The 25,256-nt window shown below is 42.1% G+C and overlaps 3 protein-coding genes across 7 annotated transcripts; 1 reads left to right on the top strand and 2 right to left on the bottom strand.

The window, feature by feature from the left end:
* Positions 1-1,345: 1,345 nt before the first annotated feature.
* On the bottom strand, positions 1,346-5,640 carry nkapd1 (NKAP domain containing 1). 2 transcript variants are annotated; one of them, XM_086125113.1, is made up of 6 exons: positions 5,570-5,640; positions 5,330-5,408; positions 4,330-4,418; positions 4,136-4,255; positions 3,775-3,828; positions 1,346-2,218 (listed from the first exon to the last, which is right to left on the bottom strand). In XM_086125113.1, the coding sequence occupies exons 2-6, from the start codon at positions 5,396-5,398 to the stop codon at positions 1,909-1,911; spliced, it is 642 nt and encodes a 213-aa protein (XP_085981239.1). In that variant the 5' UTR covers positions 5,399-5,408; positions 5,570-5,640; the 3' UTR covers positions 1,346-1,908. The 2 variants fall into 2 exon arrangements, with proteins under 2 accessions (XP_085981239.1, XP_085981240.1); XM_086125114.1 differs by having other exon boundaries at positions 1,346-2,215.
* Positions 5,304-21,533, top strand: dixdc1a (DIX domain containing 1a). Of its 4 annotated transcripts, XR_015102426.1 has the most exons (18): positions 5,304-5,426; positions 7,971-8,251; positions 13,139-13,299; positions 14,391-14,536; positions 14,749-14,838; positions 15,038-15,091; positions 15,184-15,234; positions 16,935-17,039; positions 17,123-17,176; positions 17,269-17,355; positions 17,636-17,695; positions 17,773-17,931; positions 18,405-18,468; positions 18,577-18,685; positions 18,832-18,940; positions 20,111-20,190; positions 21,301-21,409; positions 21,505-21,533. XR_015102426.1 is itself a non-coding variant. In XM_086125110.1 (16 exons), exons 1-16 carry the CDS (start codon positions 8,229-8,231, stop codon positions 21,314-21,316), a joined length of 1,368 nt encoding a protein of 455 aa, XP_085981236.1. In that variant the 5' UTR covers positions 6,589-8,228; the 3' UTR covers positions 21,317-21,409. The 4 variants fall into 4 exon arrangements, 2 of the variants coding, with proteins under 2 accessions (XP_085981236.1, XP_085981237.1); XR_015102427.1 differs by lacking the exon at positions 5,304-5,426 and having other exon boundaries at positions 6,584-8,251; positions 17,272-17,355; XM_086125110.1 differs by lacking the exons at positions 5,304-5,426; positions 21,505-21,533 and having other exon boundaries at positions 6,589-8,251.
* Positions 21,254-25,004, bottom strand: pih1d2 (PIH1 domain containing 2). Its single transcript, XM_086125112.1, has 5 exons — positions 24,791-25,004; positions 23,048-23,168; positions 21,918-22,169; positions 21,534-21,808; positions 21,254-21,445 (listed from the first exon to the last, which is right to left on the bottom strand). Exons 1-5 carry the CDS (start codon positions 24,971-24,973, stop codon positions 21,311-21,313), a joined length of 966 nt encoding a protein of 321 aa, XP_085981238.1. The 5' UTR covers positions 24,974-25,004; the 3' UTR covers positions 21,254-21,310.
* Positions 25,005-25,256: the final 252 nt, after the last annotated feature.

Below are 25,256 nucleotides of genomic sequence, written 5' to 3'. Positions count from 1 at the left end.
TTTTTCCTGCTTCTAAGGTTGCACAAAATGCGCCTTGAACCAGTGAGGTTGCTGAGGAGTTTGTTCAATTTTTAATGTGTGATAATGTCGGACGAGTCAAATCTGAGCCGCTGAGAAGATGCATTAAAGCGCATTTGTTTACCTCCGGTTTGGAGTTAACGTTCTGTTTGGTTAGGTTTATCTAACACACTGAGATGAGGTGAACCAGACATTCATAAAGTGCAATTAATACTCTGTTGTTCTATGAATCATTTGGATGTGGAACCTATGTCAAAAATGAGAAAATAGTATAGGTATTAGTTTAGTTTTTTGTGACTTGCTTAAAAATGACTTTAAATCAAGATTTGTCAATATGAAAAAAATATATTTTACAGCTGAGGAGTGTTTGTGTAAAGCCTGATCCACATTGGGATTTGTTTGACCTTGATGGAGGTCATCCTCGTCTTTCATCGCAACACATTGCGCAAAGTCTCAAGTCAATCCATTTTTGTTTATCTCCAAGAGACTTCAACGCACTTTGTTGCGCTTTTGTTAAATGCCTCCTTTTAACCTTGCCCCTGCCTGTCAATACACATTTGAATTTTGTTCCACCTTCTCCGCTCAGCACAGCCCTACTCTCATCTGTTTGGAGAGAATATTTTAGCCTTTTGGCCCACTCACTTTTCTTCTCTTGTACTTTTAACACTTTTTTTTCTCCCCTCCAGCAGCCTGGCAAGTGATTGACTTCAAGTAGCCAGACTCCTCTCGCCCACGTCTCCTGACCACAGTGATGCATTCTGCGAGGTGAAGGACGGGGAGGGAAGGAGTGACCCATGGCGGATTGCGTGAGAATATGCACTCAATTACGCCGTTTATGAGAGTGGCAAATGTTCAATTTGTAGGTTCACGGCTGATAATGGCGTCATTTAGTCTAATTTCTGAGACATTAAGCAAAAGTGCATCGCGGGAACAGTCGGCCCGTGCAGAGTACAGCAATACAACTGTGTGAGTGTTCTTGAACAAGCGGTTCTCTACATTTGTTCCTCTTGATGGGGGTGGGAGAACCGATGGCCACTGAAAAAGAAGGTACGGAACAGGCTCATCGACAATGGCATCCTATGCATTTATGTTCGACTTCACTCCAATCCTAATTAGGCCATCATGTTGACTTGTTGCGAATGAAATTAGTCCGTCGCCTCAATCAGGGTTTCTGCAGGTATCAGCAAATGTAATTGAATGATTTTTATTCAGTTTTTAAAACAAGTTAAAAACAGATGTAATCCACACATCCTACCACATACACACGCACGCACGCATACATGCAAGACTTCCATACATACTGTACATACATACATAGATATGGCTGTCAAGGCTATTCAAATTTTTAATCATTTAATTGCATGATTTCCATTTAGTCATGATTAATCACAAATTAATTGCACATTTCATATCAGTTCTGAATGTATACAAAAAACATTGTCATACCCTTAACATAAAATTGGAAAAATTGACCTGATAAAAATTTGGTTGTGTATTTTACTTCAGTGACACAAGTCATTTTGTTGAATTTATTTCAACGTTATTTGAAGTTAAAAAAAAGATACCACACAGTTAAAAGGAGTGTGAAACTGTTTTGTGTTGAGAATTGTTCTGCCACAACCGGTAGTTGGGTTTAGTATTTCATGTTGGACATTGGGGACAGGAATGATCTAAATGTGAAGAAAAAATAGATCAGCACTGTGTGGGAGTGTATTGCATGAATACTCACTTGTATTGATGCAGTACAGTATTACATTTGTTGTCAATAAGATCCTTGCGACATTAGGAAAAAAAACAGAATGTCACCAAACATAAGAAATGCTCATATTTCTAAAAAAATAATACTTAAGAGTTGATCTTTGTCCCTATGATCAAGTTCAGGATTCCGTTTCACCCTTCGGAACTTTCATCGGTGCTGTCCTTGCCCGCCGCCCTCCAGTCTCTCCTGCGCTTCTTTGTGGAATCCGAGTGTTTATGTGGATCATTTTTCCTTTTGCGTCTCTGTCGGTCCTCATCTGTCCTTTCCTTTTTCTTACTTTTATGATGACTTGTCGTCCTGTTGCTGTCGTTGCTGCTGGCTGCCTTCATTCTCTTTCCCTCCGCTTCTTCCTCTTTTTTCTTCTTTTTCTTTTTCTTCTTCTTTTTGGAGCGTTTCGATTTGGACGCTTTACTTTTGTGATCTTCCTCCTTTGTGGTGCTGCTTTTGTCATTGGAAATAAGAGCACAAACAAAACAGTTGGAAGCCATTTTGTGAACAAAATAAGAACTCAGGAAAACCTGATTATGAGTAGATCCGAAAATCTTAAACGCAAGTCAAATTGGATGCCACTTGGAACTATGTGACAAACAGCTAGGAAATATGATAACGAGAAAAAAAACTCTGCTGATTTAACAATAGAAACATTAACATTGTAAATGATATGTAATGATAATGCTTTAAAAATATCATTTTTAAACATTACTAAAATTAAATAATCCTGTAATGTACGATAATTAATTTGTGGAATAAGTAAAACAAAAAGGGAAATGAATACATTACAAAATAAAATAAAGCCATAATGACTTTGGATGATTACCATTTATTAAAGACAAATAAGAAAAAAATGTAGTGTCCTTGAATTTGCCTAGATGGTTAAAAATATGACTGATTTAAAAGGAATGATACAATATACTAGGACTGTACAATGAGAATTTTTTTAAGTTGTATAGTATGATAGTTACTTTATGTGATTCCAATAAATGTTGTCATAATCCACTAAAACTACTATACAAGTATGGTTAAAAAAGACAAAGAAAATACCATTTAGGATAATAATGTTAAAAAAATACATTGATAAATACAATTTCTTTCAATGCTGTTTTCTGATTTTTCTGGGGTAAAAACCTTCAACTCACAATAATGTGAATGGGTGCTGTATCATGGGCGACGAATACAATTATACTCGTCAATGAGCAAACAAATTCTGTGTGTGTGTGTGGGGGGGGGCATGAAAATGCTTGTTGTTTCAAAGTGAGTGTTGCTCCAAATATTCTAGCCATCTGAAATATCAAACGGGGTGGCATGGCGTTTGACTGGTTAGCACATCTGCTTCACAGTGCAGAGTTCGAGTCCATTTCCGGGCCTTACTCTATAGAGTTTGCATGTTCTCCCTGTGCCTGCCTGGGTTTTCTTTGGGTACTCGGGATTCCTCCCACGTTCCAAAAACATGCATAGCAGGTTAATGGAACACTCTAAATTGTCCCTAGGTGTGATTGTGAGTGTGAATAGTTGTTTGTCTATGTGTGCCCTGCGATTGGCTGGCAACCAGTTCAGGGTATACCCCACCGACTGCCCGAAGACAGCTGGAATGGGCTTCAGCACTCCCGCGACCCTTGTCAGGATAAGTGTATTTGAAAATAGATAGATGAATAAAATCTCAAACACCTGTCAGTATGAGGCTGTGCAGCTCTACGTGCACGCAACACACTAATAAACAGCCGCTTCAATTGATTAGCTCATCATCAGATAATAAAGAGCGTGATGAGTGTTGTTAACGTGTCAAAAAAAGGGTTCCCCTTATCTTGGTAGCAAACTGAGCTTTATTAATTTTGTTAAAAGAATCCCCACTGGCGCAATCTCTCCAGTCATAAAACAAACATGAGCAGGCAAGAGGGGATAATGGGGATGGGGGGATAAGTCAGTGGAGCGCCACCTTCTAATGTGGTGTGAATTACACCTTATCCGATGTCCATTCATTGCAAAAGCGTGACATTTACCTGTCACTCTCAAATTCTTCAGGGTAGAGCTCCTTGAAGCCACTGTGTCCCCACCTGCACACAAAGCACTCTTTACTCAGGTCATAACTCTGAAATCCACTAGCCCAATATATAAATACTGGCAGCTCAAAATACCACCATCATAATTAACATTAAAATACAGTACAGACAAGGTAAATGTCCATCAAAACCGAGGAAGAGATTTCATTCCCAAATTCGCTTCAGCACAATTAGCGAGTCATTGCACAAGTCTTTTTAGCGGAGAGCTCCCAAACTGTATCCACAGGGAATTTGGAAATCCTGCTTTCACTGGTTTCTGTGTCAGAGGCAAATGAAATAAATGCCGGGTCCTGTTGGTTACCTGTCTGGATCGTTGTCCTCAAAGTCATAGAGTTTACGTGTCCAGTATCGTGCCTCTCTATCGTCATGCTCTGAGGAAACTCTGGACGGATAGGATAGTCGATCGCAGTGCATTTGACCTCTAAAGAAATGTCAGAACATTATGCCATGGTTTTGGTGACCAAGCAGTGAAGTGAAGCTGCTCCTGCACTGTACCTGATTGTCTTGGTGGCGCTCATGTGACTGTGGTTGGACATTTGGACCTCCCAGCCCCGCAACTTCCACATCTCTGACTCTTCCTGGATCTGCAGTAAGTATTATAAGCAATTTTACACATATCCCATAAGTGTCTTTTTCTTCTTCTTTACATTTTAATGGGTTGTGATCAGAGAAAACACAGACAATATGATAAAGCAGTACACACACACACACACACAGCCACAACTCTGTCCTGGCAGGAGAGTACAATCTAGTTAATAACAATAGTATGTACACCATAAAGTGAATCATGCTGAATTATTAGGGTGGCTTTGTCCCTTATGCAAATCAGCCACACCTTGTTTGTGAAACATGTACAGTGAAACGCCATCAATTCATGATTTATTCAATTGTTTTTTTTTCTTCCTTTCTGTAATGCCCTAAAATGGGGCCTCAACACTGCTGATTCTAAGCTAACATGTTATTGGAGAAGTACAGTACAGGTATGCCAACGACTGAGAGCAGGGAACATCAGTGTGAGGGAAGATTCCGGTCGAGGTCCGACAGGAAGGTAAGTCCCCTCAATGGGTTGTCGACAAAGTAAGAAGGGTGGTAAACTTCTCAAGATAATCCAGAGAAAGGTCCAGATCGTTACTGGCAGTGGTGGAAGTTTAAAAAATTAAATTCAACTGTGTGTCTCCAGCAGTGTACATATTCGACACATTAACAGTGGGAGTGGGGGTGATGCACTTGTATGATAGAATACTTACAAAACACCACAGGGTGATTGGTTGCAACTCTCTGCAAACATCTGTTCCCTCTCCATTAGGTGTCCAACACGTGAGTGATTTTACTGTACAGTATTTTGTTTTCATAAACGGCTCTTAACTTCTTTTTTTGTATGACACATACAAATGCTATAAAACAACTTTGCTTGCACATTTTGTAAAGGTTTTCACGGTTTAAGTCAAGGTAGTTTTATGAAGACCACTCGACCTTCTGTGCTTTTGTCCCCTACCTTGTTGTGAGCATCAGTGTGGCGGATTACATTCCGCAGCAGAGTCTTCCCCAGAATCTGTTTCGACATGATGAAAAACCTGACACGGGCACAAAAGGTACGTTTTAATCACACACGCCGGTGAGAAGAAAAGAGATAAAGCAACGAGCAGTAGTAAAATGTCAATTGTGGTTAGTAGCGATTTACGTGGTTAAAACTGTTGACTAAAGCACACCACAAACGACAAGTTATGATACTCACACTTGATTCGCGACACTAATATTTGAAAAGGCACTAATTACGTGTCTCTTCTGTTAAACGTGGACTTTTATATGACAAAGAAAAAAAAGGCTGAGATTAAATTTATACCACTCGCGAATTTCGTTTCGGCTTCCGCATACGTCATTACGTATTTTCCAGGAAAAGCGCGGTGTCTAATGGCTGTGCAACCTGTCAATCGTCATTTGAGCCAATGAGCGTAAAGGAGCGTAACCGACCGTTTGCCCTCTTGCGGTTTCAAGGGAACGTGTCCGCTCAACGTCAGCTCAACCGTGATTGGACACTGGACAGGACACGTATGAGAATGTGCCATATAATGTTTCAACCAAGATTTAATATTTTTGGGAGATTAGCGTTCATGAATCACTTTTTTTTATTATACATCTGCATCTTCCCGAATTATTATGCGTACTTTTTATCTCGAGTTAAACATGATGAAACTGGAATCGTTTGGCAGCAAAATGGAGTCAGTGCTGCCTCCATACATGTTTGGATGTCACCGAAAAACAAGTGAACTTTTCTTTTTTAATTATAAGACAGAAAAAATAGACACAATAAAAGAATCCAGACATTTATTGTGCACGAAACAATAATGTCTCACATTTTCACACCGTATGTTTTCTTCTTGAAGTTGGCCCCAGGCCTAATCTAATAATCATAAAAAGTTGCATCAGAAAATGGAAGAAGAAGCAGACCACTCTCGCTAGCCATCTGCTCGACATCTGTGTGCTTTTGTTCTGTCATTTTCTTTTACTAACATTTTCTCAATCCTATTTTAAATGATGCCAGAAATTTACTTTCAAACTCAGTGTATTTTAATAATTAAGAAATACGAAATACGTCAAAGTTTAAAGTAACTAATTTTAGTGTGCACATTTAAAAGATAATTTGTCTCTTCTAGTGCCATCTTGAAAACTTTATCATCAAATAAGTTAATCACTGTGTAATAAAACACTAATGAAGCAAAATAAATATCATTTGAATCTGCTTGGTGACAAATTATAGGTGTATGCAATTTATATTTATTTCCTTGTATTGGACGTAATGCCAAACAGACACTTTCTCATGTCGTTGACTGTTTTGACAGTCAAAATAAGTACAATTTCTGTACTGTAATTTCTTCACAAAATATCATGTAGTTCATTTTTGAAGGGATAGTTTATTCATCTGAAGCCAATTGAAGACATCTGATAATTCACTATTTTCACATTTATTAAGTGACTTAATGTTGTCAGCAACAGCTCGAAAAACAGTTTAATCAGTAAATAAAGGAAGAAAATTGTTGCAACTTGCACAACGTTGGCAAGTCATTGATGTAAGTCAAAAGCAATAAAAGGCCCATAATCGGTCCCCAGGGTATCCCTGAGTGAATTCTAGATTTGTTTGATGAAATACCATTCAATAAGTTAGAATTGTATAGTTGCCTGTATTAAATCCTTTGCTTAAATCAAGAAAACCACCAAGAGCAATGTTCTTCCTCTCAAATGCAGATGAGGAATGGTTGAGGAATTTCTGGAGCCTATTCCAGCTGACTTCGGGCAGAAGGCAGACAACACCCTGAACTGGTCGCCAGTCAGTCACAGGGCACATGTAGAGACAAACCACCATTCACACCAACATCCACGCTGTCACTGAGTGGGAACAGATCCCGCACTACCCGCACACTAGTAAGGCTTCAGGATAAAATAAATATTCAATATTTAAATTTGGTCAAGATGCTCTCTATTAAAAAGTTCATTAATATTTAGGTTGAAATATTTAAAAAAGCAAAAAATTCCCATGGCAATTAGAGATGCACATGGTAGTTATATTTAATTGGTGTTAAGATTATGAGGGGGGTCCTTGTCTTTGGATAATTTGAAGCCTGCGACATAATTACAGGCTTCTATAAAAGAATGGATGCTTTTCCTCTGTAATTCTATTCTCAGGCTGCATAAATACAGTATAGCCTTAATCATCCAGCTGTTGGCTTCAGCACACATGATGGTCTCTCAATACCTTCACTGCATAGATTTCCATGAATCTTTTTTAGAAACTCTGTGCAGGATTACAAATTCCGACCTCCCCTTCGTCACGAACGTGAAGAAGCTGCAGCAAGAAGAGGAGGAACGAAGATGAGAAAGGGGAGGGGGTAAACACTCCCAGACGGAAAAGAGCCATGTCTCATAAGGTCCTAGCACTGAGACGGAAGAAGGAATAACAAAGCCACAGAAAGAGAGGAGGATGAAAGCGAATACATGCAAATGAGGAGCTGCATCAGTAGTTGCAGACACAAATGCATTGTGTGTGTGTTTGCAATGAGAGGGCAGGCATTGCACTGTGACTGGTGCTGCTGAGCACCAATCTCTCTTCTGTCTGTGATCCCCCCCCCACCCCCCTGCAGCTTGGCCCCATCCAGCCAGGCGAGGACGGAAGGAAGCTTTCCAGGGCTTTTTGATTTGGGATTTGTATGAATATGAGAGGATTTGGACCACGTCGCCGCCACAGCCGTCACTGTTCTTTTCCATAGCGCGTGTGAAACGTGGAGATTCATCCGGTTTGCCTCGCTCCCCTCCCTGCGTGGCTGTTATGGTCCTGACTGAGAATCAGGGCATCACCCGGACGTGGGGCTCCGGCTGACCGCAGCAAGCACACTCCAGTCATGGGGGCCAAACAGATGAAATGGTAAGCATCATTATTCTCTTTAAAAAGAATTTATTAGCGTTAAATAGTACAATAATAATATCATGAGTATGTACCTGACAGGAAGCAGACACGCATCCTCTTTTGTCATCAGTGATGTACTGACAACGAATCACATCATCCAAGACGACAGTGACATCTTCAGTAGGCTACTTATTGTCTGCCTGTTTACAGCGCCAATGGCAGTGGGTGTGTCTCAGTGAGGCCGGATGCTATCGCCTAGCAACGTTCCTCTCCTTTGCCTCGTTCCATTTTGAGAGCACATGTTGTTCAGTGAATAAATAGATAGATAGCAGTCATAGTATTTAGTTAGGTAGTTAGTGAACCACTATGCCACACAGCTGCCACCAATGCTTTTCTAATACTGTTACATTAAATGTACTTCAACTTCAGAACGCCTAAATGGTGACAAGGTTCAGCGCCTCAGCCCATCCAAATCCAATCTTGAACCCAATCCGCTGAGTTAAAATAATTCACCCAAACTTGGGTAAGGGAAAACCAGTCTGCTCAAAATCCACAGCGATCCAGCATTTGGGTTAGGAAAACAACCCAGTATTGTTTGCGTGTGTCTGTGTGTGATGAATCTGAAGGCTGGATATGAGAAAGCCGATGTACTGCAAAGTAAATTCATAGATTTTATTCCAAATATTAATTGGAATTGGCTAAACGCTAGAACTACCTGATAAAGTGACAAAATATGTTAGCTATGTTTATTGATAGCCCAGCTTTCAGCGGGTGAACGCTATGCTAGACCAGGAGTCGGCAACCTGCGGCTCTGGAGCCGCATGTGGCGCTTTCGCACCGCCCTAGTGGCTACCTGGAGCTTTATCAAAACTTCAGCATTTCTGTCAACAAGGATTTGCGTAAACCTGCGACACACGTGTCTATTAGCAGGGTGGGATGCCAGGCAGGTGGCTGTTGTAAAAAACAAAAAACAAAACGGTGTTTCATGTACAATTCACCGAGGATATTGGCGAAGAATGGGAGAGAAGCATTTTTAAGCAGTACCATTAACTACGATACCATAAACTCATTCATTTTAGCGGCCGTTATGGCTGTTGCTCTTGATGGCATGCGTGTGTTAGTGTGGGCGTATGCGCGCGTGTGCATTAACGGGTCAATCGCGGGAGGTTGGTTGATCGAAAAGTAGGTGGTCAAAAAAGGTTGGGCACCCCTGCTTTCCAGATGCACAGTAGGGGGAATTTTTTTTTTCATCACGAAGGCTCATTGTCTATTTGTAGCCAACTTAGTCATTTTGATAGTCGGCTAATATGGCTAATATAGATACATACCATATGTGTTACCTTTATTATAAGGATTCTATACGGTTTGTTTATTTATTTATTTATTTATTTATTTTGCGGCTCAACACATATTTGTTTTTAGGGGTTTTTTTTGTTTGTTTTTTTTTGTTTTGGTCCAATATGGCTCTTTCAACATTTTGACCCCTGTGCAAGACTGATCCATTCTGCTTTTTCATTTAGGGACACCATCCATCTATCCCTTTTCTCAAGCCCTTGAGCTGCAGCCTATTGCAGATGACTTTAGGTGAGCGGCAGGGCACACCCTGGATATATACAACAATATAGACAACCATTCACACTCAACTTCACACCTGTGGACAGTTTAGTCATTAATGAACCTAAAATGAGGTGGGGGTTCGAGCCGAGACCTCTCAAATAAGAGCCAGGTATGTTACCCACTCGTCCACCCTGCTGCCAGCTAATGCTGAACTAATTTGCGATCTAAAGGACAAGAACAATGGAAATTTGAGCTATGCCCACACTTGGCAACTCTTCATTCCTCTCATATGACACTGATATGGAAACACGAGTTCAGAACAATCCCAATAGAAATAATCAAATCTTAAGAGTGCCTCGTTGCGTAGTGTAGGGAATCCAGCCAAACCCCCAACCCAATTCCATACCAAAATAACAAACGAGTGTAGGCACACTTTTCACCCCATCACATGGGTTGATGCTGAGCTGCTGCTAATCTCATGTAAATCCTAATCTGAAATTGAGGGTCCCAATTTCTCCTCAGTCACGTTGCGCCTCCCCTGTTACAAAGCAGTCCACCAGTATAAAACCACATTTGTTTATTGAGCGTCTGCATCCACCAGTGGGTGGAGGACTGGAGGAGACTGTTTCGGACCTAAACTTTAGGTGGTGATTCAAGGTATCTTGAAGGTGTCATCATGTCATCAGATCAAGTGGAGATTAGGACAGGGCGGCTTGCTCTGACTTCCTTTGAAGAAACACTGGGCCTTATCACTGCAGCTCCTGATAAGACACTCATTCACTTGATGGCTTTTTTTTTCGGGGGTGAGAAGAGGTGTGACCTAGAGCCTTTCTCCAAGACAATGGTGGAAAATATCGTAAGGCTCGTCCCAGAAATATCAACATCTAATATTCCACATGGTACAGTGTCGAGTCACCAAAGTCAGACATTGATATTTGAGTGTGAATGGTTGTTTTTCCACAAAAATATACAGTATGTGGCCCAGTATTGACACCCTTAATTGGTTTCCTGTCAGCTGTGATAGACTCCAGTTCACCTGTAACATCACGTGTCGTAGAAATTGGATGGGCATACATTTATTTGTAATTCACATCGTGTCGGTTGAAAGTGCGAGTAGTTTGCTATTTATTGCTGCCCTTTAACGGACAAAAGGTATTCGTTAAGAATCAAATCTGAGTTCTCGATCATAGGATGTGTGTTCCACCTGTCCAGTAGACTCAAATGTGCGATGCATTCAACCTCATGAGATCTCCTTCGCTAAAATTCTTTATTTTCCTGGGTCACGCCACATGTTGTTAGGCAGAATTCATGGGGCTCAATCATAACTGTCCCATAGGCCTATGAGATTATTTCACGCAGAAACACACTATGAATTCCTCCAAAAGTAAAGTGTAGAATAATTTCACATATTCACTTTGTCCTCTGTATTAAATATGAAATAATTGTTGGCTCGAAAGGAAAACTGCATCCGATGCAACACTTCCCCAATTTTATGCCACCCCTGGGTTGGATATGTGTATAATCATGGCATCAATCAAATTGTGAATTAAATTATGCAATGTCATGAATAAATGACATTTACTAGACTGAAATACCCCAAAAATGAAGTGTACTTTTCATTCTTATTTTGAATCTTTCTCCTACCAAATTTGATCACAGTAATATCACAGTAATAATTTGATTGTTGCTCTGGCATAAGTTCGGTTAATGTTCAGTATTTAGCAACATTGCTAATCAGCCAATCGTTATTTTTCGGATCACTTTTGACTTGGGGTGTGTATCTTACATTATTGTGTGTTCATACTTTGCTGCCCTGAGTGATGAACATTCCACACTAATCATAAATTATTCTCATTCTGATTAAAAATTAGTATGCTAATGTTAGTATTTTGTGCCCTTTGTATGGGAGTTTAGCTGTTATTACACCAAAATATCTCTAGACTATCCCACAATAGTCATTTGAATACATGTATTAGGACTGCTGTCTCTAAGGCTTTTTGGTGCTTTAAAAAGACCCAATAGAATCACTTAAAATAGTTCCCTGAACAGTTAGCTTTTTTTTTAATTAGCATTTCAGCATAGCACCATTTTAGTATGGCCCTGTTTGTGTGCAGCATCATTATTCAATTTCATGGGGCATCATTAAGTAAAAAGAAATGAATAACTGGAAAGCAGTAACAAAGAGCACATAATGTCTGGCAAGCCGATAAAATCATATAAAGCATGATGCCCACTTTAGAGTGGAAATGCGATTAGCAAAGCCCCCCACCCCTCCTAAAAAAGAAAAGAACATCTCTTCAATCTAAATCATCCAACATATTTTTTGCCACTAATGCAATGCCTCTAGATGTTTTGTGGTTTTATCCTACACTACACTTAAGCCTGCAGTTTTGCTCCGCTTAGCCTGGGTAGCGAGAGTTTAAATTTTTTCCATCCTCTCTTTCTCACCGAGTCGTTTTCCCCCACACACATAGGGGGGCTAAAAGGAATCTCTCCTCTAGACATAATACCAAAGTTCATAGTTTACAGTCACTTCATCTTATTTCTATCAAAATAAAGGAAAGCGAAGATGACAGCTTGCCTGCCTCGCCTGTCATCAGGCTGCTTCAGATGCGCTCCAAGCAGACACAAAATAGTGGACATGCACTAAACGCATGACCACCATCCACTGCAAACCTCAGCGAATCCTTTGGCTCACAAGGTAGCAAACTATGTGAAGAATTTCCTGCGTCATGCATGCATGCATTTCTTCGCGATCATGTTGCAGCCTGTGTCAGTGAATTTGTCAAATCTGGTCCATAGTCTGTTCCATCATGGTGGTTGATTTCCAACCCCTGCTGTAGGAGGTAAAATGATTTCATAAATTTTACCAAGTTGATCAACCGAGGCTACAAAATCATGACAAATCAAGCCTTTGTCTCAACTCAAGAATGCTGAAACCAATAGTTGTACAGGGCAGGCACTCAAAAGGCCAAGCCAGCCTGAAGCCCGCTGGTTGTCAGTTCGAAAAAACATATACATTTTTAAAATTTAAATATATTTAAGATGGTTGACACCTCCCCCACACCCCAGGTGGCACTTCGACCTTCCTTTGGATGACATTTGCACACTCCCGGCTGACAAAAGGCATTTCAGAGCAAAGTTGCATTTTGGGTGTTCTGCTGTATTTGAAAACGTAAACATTTGCAAGCATCTACCCAGATGCGTTTGATTCAGAATCTCCCTGCCCCTCTGAAAACTGTTAAAAACGTATATCAACATTTTATGCACATGACTATATTTGTGGCTGCTCATTTGGAAGGAGGGACAAACTGTCACAGTGCTGCCTGCGCTTGCCATCTGTTTCAGCCTCAGCTCAGCCAGCCCTGTGCGCTCCCCCAAAGAGGAATATGCGGTCACCCGCACCAGCGACACGCCCGGACAGGAAACCATCCGCCATCAGCCTGAGGAGCAGCAGGCAGGACTAGGCCATGACAAATCAGAGCTGACGGACAAGAAGCAGCTCACAGGTTTGTTGGCTCCACATCTCGGAATGTAAGACATGCAATACACAACAGTACTTAGAGTCACAGTGCCATTGCCAGCAAGGCTTTCTCTGCTAGCCCACATATCACCAATCATCAAAACAAATCAAAGTCATTTATTAGGATCTAGCTACCTAGCATTGGCTGGAAAAAAGATGTTTCCATAGCTTTGGTATTGATAAGAAGTATTAACAAAAAAATGCTAAATTAGCTCAGTACAACAAATTAAAAAGCAATTCTTGTGTTTTGGTTTTCCAGATTAGTTTTTTTTTTTATTAACACAACAGAATTTAATGGTTTAAAAGAAGAAAACAATGTTATATCAGGTTTTCTGAAGAGCTAGCTAGCTAGTGTTGAAAAACACGTTTCCATAGCTTTGTTAATGTTTTGAACAAAATGCTAAATAAGCTACTGAGAACAACTGAACATTTGCAAATTGTTGGCATGTTGTCAGATGTGGTGGAACCTTTTTTATTAATGGCCACAACAACAAAATTAAACAGTTTCAAAGAAGAAATGCATTCAAGTGATATGTTTTTTTGAAGTACTGTAGCTAGCTAGCTTTGGGTGGAAATTTCTTTTTCCATAGCTTGGCTAACATTATGAAATGAGTGACAAAAAAAATACTAGGTTAGCTAATTATAACAACAAAGTTGGCAGAAAAATAAATATGAAATAAACACTCTCTGATTTCAGAGGGGCGGCCCGGTAGTCGAGTGGTTAGCACGTCGACTTCACAGTGCAGAGGTACCGGGTTCGATTCCAGCTCCGGCCTCCCTGTGTGGAGTTTGCATGTTCTCCCCGTGCTTGCGTGGGTTTTCTCCGGGTCCTCCGGTTTCCTCCCACATTCCAAAAACATGCATGGCAGGCTGATTGAACACTCCAAATTGTCCCTAGGTGTGGGTGTGAGCGCGAATGGTTGTTCGTTTCCGTGTGCCCTGCAATTGGCTGGCAACTGGTTCAGGGTGTCCCCCGTCTACTGCCCGAAGACGGCTGGGATAGGCTCCAGCATCCCCCGCAACCCTAGTGAGAATAAAAGCGGTTCGGAAAATGAATGAATGAATGAATGATTTCAGAGGAGGTGTCTTTCTGTGGGCTGTGCCCCTCCCTTGGACATGATGTGCCAGAGGAAGAGAAGTCCTGGGAGGAGCAGCTGGACATCCACCAGGAGCAGCTGGAGAAGGAAATGCATGAGGCCAGGAGGATGGTGTTACGCCTCCAGGTAAATAAGCAACATTTTCTGAATAGGGCCATTTTAGGTTTTACGAAGTCCTATGGGCGGCATGGTGACAATTGGTTAGCATGTCAGCCTCACAGTGCAGAGGTGCAGGGTTTGATTCCGGGTCCGGCCTTCCTGTGTGAAGTTTGCATTTTCTCCTCGCACCTGCTTAGTGACTATTTGACATGAATGACAATTATTTTGTTTGTCTCCAGGCTTTGCTCCTCAATGGCTCCCTCCCAGAGGATGACCCGAGTGGATCTGTGAGCTTCGGAGACAACAGGGCAAACGGCGAGCAGCAGCTGGTAGCTAGTCACTTCCCTCCTTTATCCGCCTCTTTGTGTGACCGCTCAGCCCTTCTGTTGTGTTGGTGTTATGCCGCCATCGCTCTTGTCTGGAGCGCGCAAATTAATCTCACTGATCTCACGGGCTACCCTGTCAGCATCCCCTCATGGTAGCTCTGACATTGTCTAATTAGGATGCTCTTACTGTTTCCCTCTGAAGGTTCTCACGCGCAGCCGCCTGGACCAAAGCGTGGATGAGGCCCTTGATCTCAAAGTATGCGAAGTGAATCTAATCACATTTGTGCCTTTGCCCACCCCCCCCCCCCCTTTTTTTTAAACGTCTCTCTTCATTTGTCCAACTCTTAGCGGGAACTCCTGAGACACAAACAGGAGGTGCGCCATATTCAGGCCATCAAGGTAAATGAATGTTGGAAAAGTCATTAGAAAGTATCGACAATAGTTGAATACTGATTTGGATCAGAAAATTGGTTTTGATGTGAAAAGATGTGAGTGAATCGGTACACAAACTAATTAATGGGTTCTTGAATCACATCGCACGTGGACATTTGACAGATTATCAAGACCCACAGAATACTATTTTTTACTCTACGGAACACAATTTTTGTTGAGTTAGGTCTGACAGCTGTTAACTAATTTCTGGGTGCGGAATCCAAAACTTTTCTCGATCATGTAAAGGTTTTTGAGCTACAGGATCCACGTTTTTCATATAAATATGATATTATGTATGTATGTATACATAAAATGGAATAGTTGTTTTAAAATAGAAGATTTGAAAACAAAAAAACGTAAATTGAAATAGAACTTATTTGTACAAGCTAATATATATATATATATATATATATATAGAGAGAGAGAGAGAGAGAGAGAGAGAGGGAGAGAGAGAGAGAGATAGATAGATAAGAAAACCTTTATTAGTCTCGCAATGGAGAAATTCCCAATTCACAGTAGCAAAGTTATGAAAGGAAGAAGTAGAACAACAAAATATAGGAGCTGCTGGAAAGACAGCCACTCTCGCGGCGCCATTTTGAAGTCAAAATAACAAAAATAACACAACACAACACATAGGACACAGACAGTCGTGCAATCTTCACCACTTTTCTACATACACTTTGTTGTCTGAAGCAGTTATAGATGAAAGAGGAGAGGATCAAAGTGTCCTTTCACCAGTGGGTCAGACGTCATGCTGAAAATGTGCACACGTCTGCTACAAGCTAAGTTTTGAAAGCAAACACGAAGCTGTAGCGTCCATTGACGAAAAGAGATTCGTTCACTTCTCCTGTCCCACGTAATCCGCTTCAAACTCCAAGCCGCGACTCCCAGTTCCAAATCCGCATCGGCGCTCCGCGCTAACGCTCCTTTCTTCTCATCATCGGCTCCTCAAGCCAGCCGCAGGCCGTTCAACAGCACCGATCTCTCCGTTGACAAAGTGGGGCTGTGAAAAATGCTGCCCATTACAGGCGCAAGACACAAGCGCCCCGGGTACTGTCCAGCAACGACAGTCAAATGGCGCCGACATTCCTCCCAGTCAAAAACAGTGCTGGTATACCCATGCTGCCGAAAAGGCGCAACCACCAAGCACAGAGTCTCCTTCTTGATGAATGTCGTGGCCAAAAAATGCTGAAAAAAATATATAATATATGTTGCTCGTTCGTACAGATGAAAAAAGTGTGTTGACTGTGCTGGCGCCATGGCCGTGAAGTCTTGCCATGCCCCCACTTTTAACAGTTGTCAAACAGAGGGGATTTTCAAAATAAAATGCTGCACTGCGAGGTGCAGGCTTTGACTCCAGGCACCAGCCTTCCTGTGTGGAGTCTGCATTTTCTCCCCGTGCAGGCGTGGGTTATCTCCGGGTACTCCAGTTTCCTCCCACATTCCAAAAACATGCATGGTAGGTTAATTGAACAATCAAATTGTCCCTAGGTGTGATTGTAAGTGTGAATGGTAGTTTGTCTTTGTGTGTACTGTGATTGGTTGGTAACCAGCTTAGATTGGCTCCGGCACGCCCACGATCTTTTTGAGGTGGCTCTGCTCTGAATATGATGTATTTGGATGTTGAGTATCTGTCTACTGATCTCCTTGTGACCTTGGCTCATTAGGATGCCCTGCAGCAGCGACTGTCTTTGCAGGAGGATGCTGTGCTGCAGCTAAAGCAGGAGCTACTGAGGAGCAACATGGCCAAAGATCAACTGGAAGGGGAAAATGTAAGACCAGTCATTAGTTTTTGAATTATTTGACCATGTTGGGCCACAGTCACAGTCTGAAGATGGTAAAATGTACTTTACAGGTGGTGCTCAAAAACAAGCTGAGCGAACGCAACACATTGCTCGGCGAGTATGAGGTATTGTGTCCAAACATGGATGCGCTAATCCAATCTCAAGGTGTGTTATGGGTATGCAGACATATTTCTTTTCATTTCTTTGGTTGCCATAGCAGCAACTCGGGAGGAAGGACAGGATGCTTCAGCAGCAAAAGCACGACGAAGCTCAGCACAAAGCGCATGATGTTAGCCACAATCGGGTAATGCCATAAAAAGCACATGCCATGGATATTTAAATGATATAAACTGTGAGGTAGTGGTAACCAGAACTGCATCACAGTTCTGAGGTTCAGTGTTCAAATCTTGGCTCAGGTCTTCTCCCTGTATAGAATTTGCATGATCTCTGCACTCTCCAGTGAGATTGAGTGCAAGACAAATGTGTCTTTACAAAGAAATAGACAGCGTTTACCCCATTATACAGTATGAAGTTATTCCAACTCCTAGTATTATTGTATTGTCATATTATCAAATGTCTGACAGTCATTCAGGAGTGAAGGTGGTTACAGGAGCTCTCCTCCAGTATTCCAGCACAGTGCACCCGTAAGTACACGTGTTTCTTTTCCCCATAACATTCCCAGCATGTTGCCAGAAATTGCAGTCGTCATCTGATGTCACAGGGTGAGGAGCTGCAGCTGGTGAGGGAAGCCCTGCGTAGTTTGAGAGACAACTTCTCCGGCCACGACCCACAGCATCACACCCTGGACACCCTTGAGCAGGGCGTGTCAAGCCTCATGGACCGCCTGCACTCAGAAGCCCAGCGGCGGCAGAACAGAGGGGTACGCTTGTTTACAGGGAGGTCAATATCACTGGAAAGTGCCTTTGGTGTACTGATCAAAAAATGACTGTCATCATGAAAATGTTGCAGAATAATGAAACTAAACCAATCATTTGCATGCATACCAGGAAAATAAGTCCACCCTGTCATCCCTTTAGGAAACCCTCTATGGCATTGCAACTAGCAAATTTGCCTTTCTTCAATGGAGGCTGAAACAGTGGCTACTTGAAAAACAAATATTGACACTTACATTTCATGATATTCATTATATTACGTGTGTAGTTTGAGATTGTCGAGCTTAATTTCTACTTTGTCACAGTGAAATGTCAGTTGTCAATTTTTTTTTAAAAAATGTCAGAAATTTGAAATATTTTTGTTCAACAGTACAGTCAGCTTGCTAATTGGTGATACTGACTCAGGTCAAGAATGACATGTGAGCATTTTCTGTGAATAACGGCACCGACTTACTTCCAGGAATTTAAATCGCCGGGTCGCAGAGCCAACTCTTCAGACCGAGACTCATGGCCACCGAGCTCAAGTGAGGCACATTAAATTTGTCATCAGTTTTTTGTTTCATCACTATTGGCTGTGAGATGTAATAAAAGCCTTTTTGTGTCGTATGCTTTTTTGTTTGTTTTATTTGCAGAAATGGCACACTCTCACAGCAGTCCAGGATTGGATGGCGTCGTGTCCACTAAAGTGCTGTACTACACTGATCGCTCCCTCACCCCTTTCCTCATTAACATCCCCAAACGGTGAAAAGTAAAAACATTTCAAGTGTTATCCATATGACACTGTATATGTACGGCTGGATGGAATTCAGTACCATAGAAGTTTCGACATGCTGCGTTCATGAATGAAGAGATCCAAAGGTTCAGTGTCTGGCGGCGTGTCCTCACAGGCTGGGCGAGGTGACGCTGCGAGACTTCAAGGCCGCTGTGGACCGGCAAGGCAGCTTCAGATACCACTTCAAAGCGCTCGACCCGGAGTTTGGCACCGTGAAAGAGGAGGTGGGAAATTATACCGCCCGGAAATTAAACACGGCAGGAATAGAGCGTGATGTCCTAATAATAGCGTTACCTGGTTCATCCCAGTTGAAGTTGGTAACAGTAAACAAGCAGTCTTTGTTTTCCTGGATTATACAGTGCATCACTAAAATATTCAAAGTGCTTTACTTTTTGTCCATCTTTTTGTGTTGCAGTCACATTCCAAAATTGTTTTTCCCTGACAAAACTCCCCATAGTGACAATGTGTGTAGATTTTTGCAAAATCACATGTCGCTCCATACGTTGTCACAGCCTTTGCCATGCAGCTTCAAACAGAGCATTCTGTTTCCACTGATCATCGTGGAAATGTTTTGACAGCTTCATTGGAGCCCAACTGTGGTATATTCAGTTGATTGGAGACGATTTGGAAATGCACACACCTGTCTTATATAAGGCCCCATCGTTGTTAGGACATCTCAGAACATAAACCAAGCATGAAGTTGAACGAACCGTTTGTAACAGGATTGTCTCAAGGTAAGGGAATGGTGCAGAAATATTTCTGATGAGCTTGTGCGGTGCTGCTCAGAGTATTGACAGAAACTCCACAAAGATACGCGCGCCAAGATTATGATATCTGATTCCAAAACAGGGCGGCCCGGTAGTCCAGTGGTTAGCACGTCGGCTTCACAGTGCAGAGGTACCGGGTTCAATTCCAGCTCCGGCCTCCCTGTGTGGTGTTTGCATGTTCTCCCCGGGCCTGCGTGGGTTTTCTCCGGGTGCTCCGGTTTCCTCCCACATTCCAAAAACATGCATGGCAGGCTGATTGGACGCTCTAAATTGTCCCTAGGTGTGAGTGTGGGCGTGGATGGTTGTTCGTCTCTGTGTGCCCTGCGATTGGCTGGCAACCGATTCAGGGTGTCCCCGTCTACTGCCCGAAGACGGCTGGGATAGGCTCCAGCACCCCCCGCGACCCTAGTGAGGATCAAGTGGTTCGGAAAATGGATGGATGGATGGATTCCAAAACACCGTTTAAGATGCCAATGATGCATGACAAAATTATTGAGCAAAGGCTGTGACCATTTTTAGTTTTGATTTTATTTTCTAACATTTCTAAAATATTGTTCTTCATGTGGTCACTATTTCGTGTTGTTGGTCAAATTGCGAGGAAAATAACAAGTTAAATTTCTTTTGTAGGTATTCCAGGATGGCGCGGTGGTACCGGGCTGGGAAGGGAAGATTGTAGCGTGGGTGGAGGAAGACCATGGGGAGAGGAGGTAGAAGCGCCCCCCCCCCCCAAAAAAAATAAAACTCAGTTGTGTTCACTGGCACAGAACTGGACTGAACACTTGAGACCAATGGACTGAAATCAAGATTGAAATATTTCATGTCAAGCAATACTTGTTAGACACTGTTTACATCTCATAAATGTGGACATGAAATGAGTTATTTTGATAGCAATGGTCCCATAAAATGTAAATTTAATTAACTGCAGTATTAAGACGGAATGGATCTTCACTGCCATTTTCCACAAGTTCCACATTGCCAAATCGTGGATGTTTGCCACTCGTCTCTTTCAGTGTTTTAATAAACATTATCGCATGGACCATCCATCCATCCATCCTTATCCTCACAAGAGTTGCGGGGGGTACTGGAGCCTATCCCAGCTGTCTTCGGGCAGACGAACAACCATCCACGCTAATACTCACACCTAGGGACTAAATTTAGAGTGTTCAATCAGCTTGACATGCATGTTTTTGGAATGTGGGATGAAACCGGAGTACTCGGAGAGAACACGCAAACTCCACACAGGGAGGCCGACGCTGGAATTGAACCTGGTACCTCTGCACTGTGAGGTCAAAGTGGTCCAGTTGGTTAGCGCGTTTTGAATGTACAGAAGCTAAAACGTCTCATACAGAAAGGGCATGACGATTACAAAAAAATGTGTCGCTCCAGTAATTTGGGGGCCTATCACTGCAGAAATGCAACGTTTTGTTGGATTTAATTCACCCAGAGTGCATGGAAATCGGATCTCCTGCATATGCCTATTCTGTGTAACGTTGCCTTTCAAACTTGGAACCGCAGACCCGAAAAACGAGTGCATAGGTCTGATAAATCACAATGTGCAGGCTAAATGAATTTACTTGCATAATACTCCTTCGTACTAGAAGGTGAAAATGAACTGCGCTGCAATTTTGTGCACTCGGGTGTGTCACTTATTGGAGGAACCGTGAGCTCATACCAATATGTGCCACGGAATCAGAGATGTTGTACCCAAATCAATCTGTCTGTCTGTCTGTCTGCCTGCCTTTTCCCCCCTTGAACAATTCTACCGTCCTGTCGCATTTTCAGTATTTTATTTTGACTTTCACGTTAATCTTTCCCAGTCCGCAGATGTCATAAAATATCCGCCGTCACCGTGAGTCTCCGCCTCCGCTTGTTAAAGATGGCAACGGCGCTGTTTTCATTTACAGCGCTTGGGAAGTCCACCAGCAGGTAGTAGATGTCCTCCACCTCTAACATGGCATCATCCTGCACAGGAAACCAACGTTTTCATGGCATACTCTAATATTCTGTGCCTCACCATGAAGCTGTTCCTGCAAGATTTATCAGGCCTTACCTTGGACATCTTAAGCTGCCACTCCGACATGGAGCTAATCTTGGGCAGCTCCACGGTCAGCTCCAGCTGGCATGGAAATCCCTCATCAAGGGTCTTCACCTCGAGTCGATACTCGGGCTTCTCAGGCTGCTCGAACGTGGTGGAGGAGATTACCTCGATCAAGCCCTTTTTGCGAACGGCGGGCTGACAGACGATTTCAACCGGCGGCCCTGTGTCGTCTTTGGCCAGCCGCAGAGAGTTGATCTGCTCCAGGAGAGAGTCCGGGCTCTGACTGGCTGTAAATAAGTGTCTTGATTGTTATCGATGACAGTGGGAAGTGAAAGATGAGCTTGAACACAAAAAAGGCCTGCAGCGGCTTGTCAGGGCGCTGACTTATTACCCTACCTGCGTTTGACTGTTTGTCTGTCGTCAGTTGCTGCTGCTGCTGCTGCTGGAAGCCGAGGCGGCGGCGCAAGTCCTCTGGGCCATTTTTGGGGCAAAGGCTGACGACATTATACTGCTGAGACAACATGAGTCCATGCTGCTGCTGGGCAAAGCTTAGAGCTAACATGTAGACCTGGTCCATCCCAGCCTTGTCTTTTTTACAGTCCTCGAGCACCTCGGGGTTAAATGCTATGTCCAGCACTGCGTAAGCACCTGGAAAGTGATAGAGGGGGAGGTGGGCGTTGCATCACCTATACTTGTCTGCCTGAATGGGTTTGACATGTACACTTTTCCTGCCACTTGAAACTTTATTCATTTTCTTTCTTTTTATTTTTTGCAGCTGGCTGCATATCTGACCGTATGTACTAATTGAATATAGAAATCATGGTGTTTTTCACTATGTCACAGTAATTTGTATTGTTATCATGACCTTTTCCTATTTGTGATTATTTATACATTCTCGATGTTGCATCATTTTTTTAAATGCAAAACCTCACATTAGTTATACCATGAATCCCAACCAATCATTTTGGGCATGGTTCAGATCCGCTGTGAGAAGTGAAAATCTACGAAACAAGTGTTTTTTCTCAAAAACACCCTAGGCATGTTTTTATAACATTTTTGAAACACCATTTTAAAACAATACAATCACATTTAAACATAGTACAATGCACTTTATTTTTATAAACATGTCTGTAAAATACCCCCCCACCAAAAAAAATGTGCTCTGTTCTGAATTGTTTAACACCTCGAAATGAAAATACCATCTTCTGAACTTTTCTCATATTCATCTTTTGATCACAAACCTAAATGTCTGAAGTATATAACAAAAATGAAAGAATTGACCGTACGTTACAAGAGGAAGGGGGACTATATATGCTATTATATAAACATTTTACCATTTTCAAACATTACACTTTAAAGATGCACAATATTCAAATGGAGAATAACGTCTAAACTAATATTGCCTTCCTTGTGAAAAATGTTTCCTTTATGCATTATTTTACCACAATTTTAAGGTTGTGCGTATGTGGTATAGGCAGAGAGTAGAGGCCATTCCTTCTTCACAGCTTTATTTTTAGAGTTCTCACCTTCATCTTTGTGTGTTTCCAGGCTTCCAGCATACACAGGTATTGGCTTATTGGAATCCTGGGATGCTGGTACACGCTTCCAGCTGCATATGTTAATGTACAGCGAGCCTCCATGTGGGTCCTGGTGGGAGCACAGAGACAGTTCTGAACTGTAAACAAAACAAGCTTAGGCACTATTTTCGTGCCCAGCAAAAGTCTAACACAAATCACAGTTTAACTGTGTGCATGGTTGGGAGTTTTCTTCCGGCGCGAGTAGACGGGAGTGTTTCTGCCGTTGTGAGAGGGAATGTTTCAATCCAATGGACTCGGGTCCACTCATTTCCTTTAAATTCAGTCTAGAACAGGGAGCATAGTCTACATGGCATGAAGACGCAGGGTATCAGCGTGCACAAAGTACTTTTCTGTAATTTCAAAGGAAGTAAAAGAAGATCTCCACTTGCGAATTAATGTAAATTTGACCGCCTTCTACTACCGATCCTGCGTCTGTGTGTGACAACCTCCCCTGTAGTTGTACCGCAGGCGCCTTAAAAATATTCAAATGGTGTTGATAGAAATAATTTGTTGAATGAATTGATTTCTACAATAATTCAGAGGGATTTTCCCACGCTGCTGTCAGATTTTGTAATGAAATACGAGGACATCCACCACACACATCCGCGGAGCTCAGGATCTGTCTATCACTGCATCGATCATATCCACCAAAATCACGTTGCGCCACCTGTGACAAAAGTTAAACCGGCTTTAAGCTCGTATAAATTCGAGGCTACTTTCTGTCAAGAAACCGTCAGGTGTGCTGTGGGCGTGTAATAAAAAAAAAAACACCCTTAAAACATCCAGTGAGGTGCAGTGCAGTCTGCTACATTCTATATTCATTATATGATGGTAAACTAGACTTGCCACTGCACGAAAATGAAGATGTGCCAATTTTTATACTGAGCGCATGTGCACCTGCCTACCAAAATAGGGCCTCACATCTCGAAATAGAGACTGAAAGAACATGGCACAGTTTAATGTATTTTGGGCACATGCTTTTAATGTATTAGAAACACCAAGAGGTTGAATATAGGACTGTATTCATAATCACTTCCTATCCACAATGTAGTGCCCTGTATTGTGAATGGACACATTGGTCCTGTTTGAATGTGCAAAGGGTGTACCGGGTAAGTAATACTGTATCTTATAGTGTCCTCAAAAACTCATTCACTACCACGGATAGCCATCAAAGTCAATTATGTATGTTAACTGGGAGAGATGGCAGGGAACATTTTAATAATACAAATACACAATGCATCTTGCAAAATATTGAATAACCCGATCGCCGGCCGAAAAGCAATATATCCCATGATGCATTTCATTGATACAGAAAAAAATGATTGAAAGTTTCTTGGGGTACTGTTTGATTTTTTGCACAAGATAAATTCACGAGTTAGGGGTGAAAATAAGTTGAATGTAAGCGTAACAATGGACATCAAGCGTTTTGTTTGTATTCTTCATAAAATACTGTATAGTATTCCAAAACAGTTTGTTGGTATTATTTATTTGCTCAATATTTAGTAGACAAGGTAAACCAACTGCCGTACTGTAGATGCAGTTTTACGTAATTCTTTACGAGCGGTGCCATTTGGATGGTTTTTGTTTTTGTTGTTTGCGTTCGTGTGACGTCATTGTTAAAAGGATCACGGGCCTATGCTAATGAGCTACACCTGCGGAGTTAGTGCAGGTCAGAAATTTCCGGCAACTTACCATCATGTCAGTGCGTATGCACGAGTCAAGCCTAGGTGGGGCGTTGTAATCCATGCCGGACTTCAGCTGTTTCTCCATGAAGCTACGGTAAGCTTCTGGGTCGTTCTGGCAAAGGTCTTCCAACATGGACCACAGCTGGTTAACCTGCTGGACAACATTTCCCGGGCCGCCGCCGGACGACATTTCCAAACCCAAAGGGTGACAGTTGGACGAAACGTACGTCTCCCGGAACAAATAACGAACACTGTCAACTCACTAAAAATGCCAATTTTCTATTATCACACGCGTTAAAAAAAAAAAAAGTAAAATCGTTTTAAAGCCACTACGTCATCAACCGGCGTCAGTTCCTGAAGTTGGAAGCGAATCCTGTTCGCAAAACGAAAATTAAATTGATGGGCTAGCAAGAAACGAACACTCCCCGTTTGCTAATTCGCCCGAATATAAGCCCAGGACTCTTGGTTAAATA

Source organism: Hippocampus guttulatus, chromosome 12 (assembly GCF_054856545.1).
Source record: "Hippocampus guttulatus isolate MCC_2025c chromosome 12, RoL_Hgut_1.0, whole genome shotgun sequence".
In the NCBI taxonomy this organism is placed as follows: Eukaryota; Metazoa; Chordata; class Actinopteri; order Syngnathiformes; family Syngnathidae; genus Hippocampus; species Hippocampus guttulatus.
This window is presented reverse-complemented; position numbering and strand designations above follow the sequence as displayed.

Bases quoted from the DNA above. Each gene is read 5' to 3' on its own strand.
- nkapd1 (XM_086125113.1), bottom strand. From the start codon at position 5,398: ATGTCGAAACAGATTCTGGGGAAGACTCTGCTGCGGAATGTAATCCGC. The intron at 3,829-4,135 runs GTAACCAACAGG...CTTTGTGTGCAG, and splicing joins GAGGACAACGATCCAGACAG to GTGGGGACACAGTGGCTTCA. The intron at 2,219-3,774 runs GTAAATGTCACG...CAATGACAAAAG, and splicing joins GAAGAATTTGAGAGTGACAG to CAGCACCACAAAGGAGGAAG.
- dixdc1a (XM_086125110.1), top strand. From the start codon at position 8,229: ATGGGGGCCAAACAGATGAAATG. The intron at 17,040-17,122 runs GTAAGACCAGTC...TGTACTTTACAG, and splicing joins ATCAACTGGAAGGGGAAAAT to GTGGTGCTCAAAAACAAGCT. The intron at 18,941-20,110 runs GTGGGAAATTAT...TTTCTTTTGTAG, and splicing joins TTGGCACCGTGAAAGAGGAG to GTATTCCAGGATGGCGCGGT.
- pih1d2 (XM_086125112.1), bottom strand. From the start codon at position 24,973: ATGTCGTCCGGCGGCGGCCCGGGAAATGTTGTCCAGCAGGTTAACCAG. The intron at 22,170-23,047 runs GTGAGAACTCTA...ATCACTTTCCAG, and splicing joins GGAAACACACAAAGATGAAG to GTGCTTACGCAGTGCTGGAC. The intron at 21,446-21,533 runs GTAAGGCCTGAT...TTTCCTGTGCAG, and splicing joins GGCAGCTTAAGATGTCCAAG to GATGATGCCATGTTAGAGGT.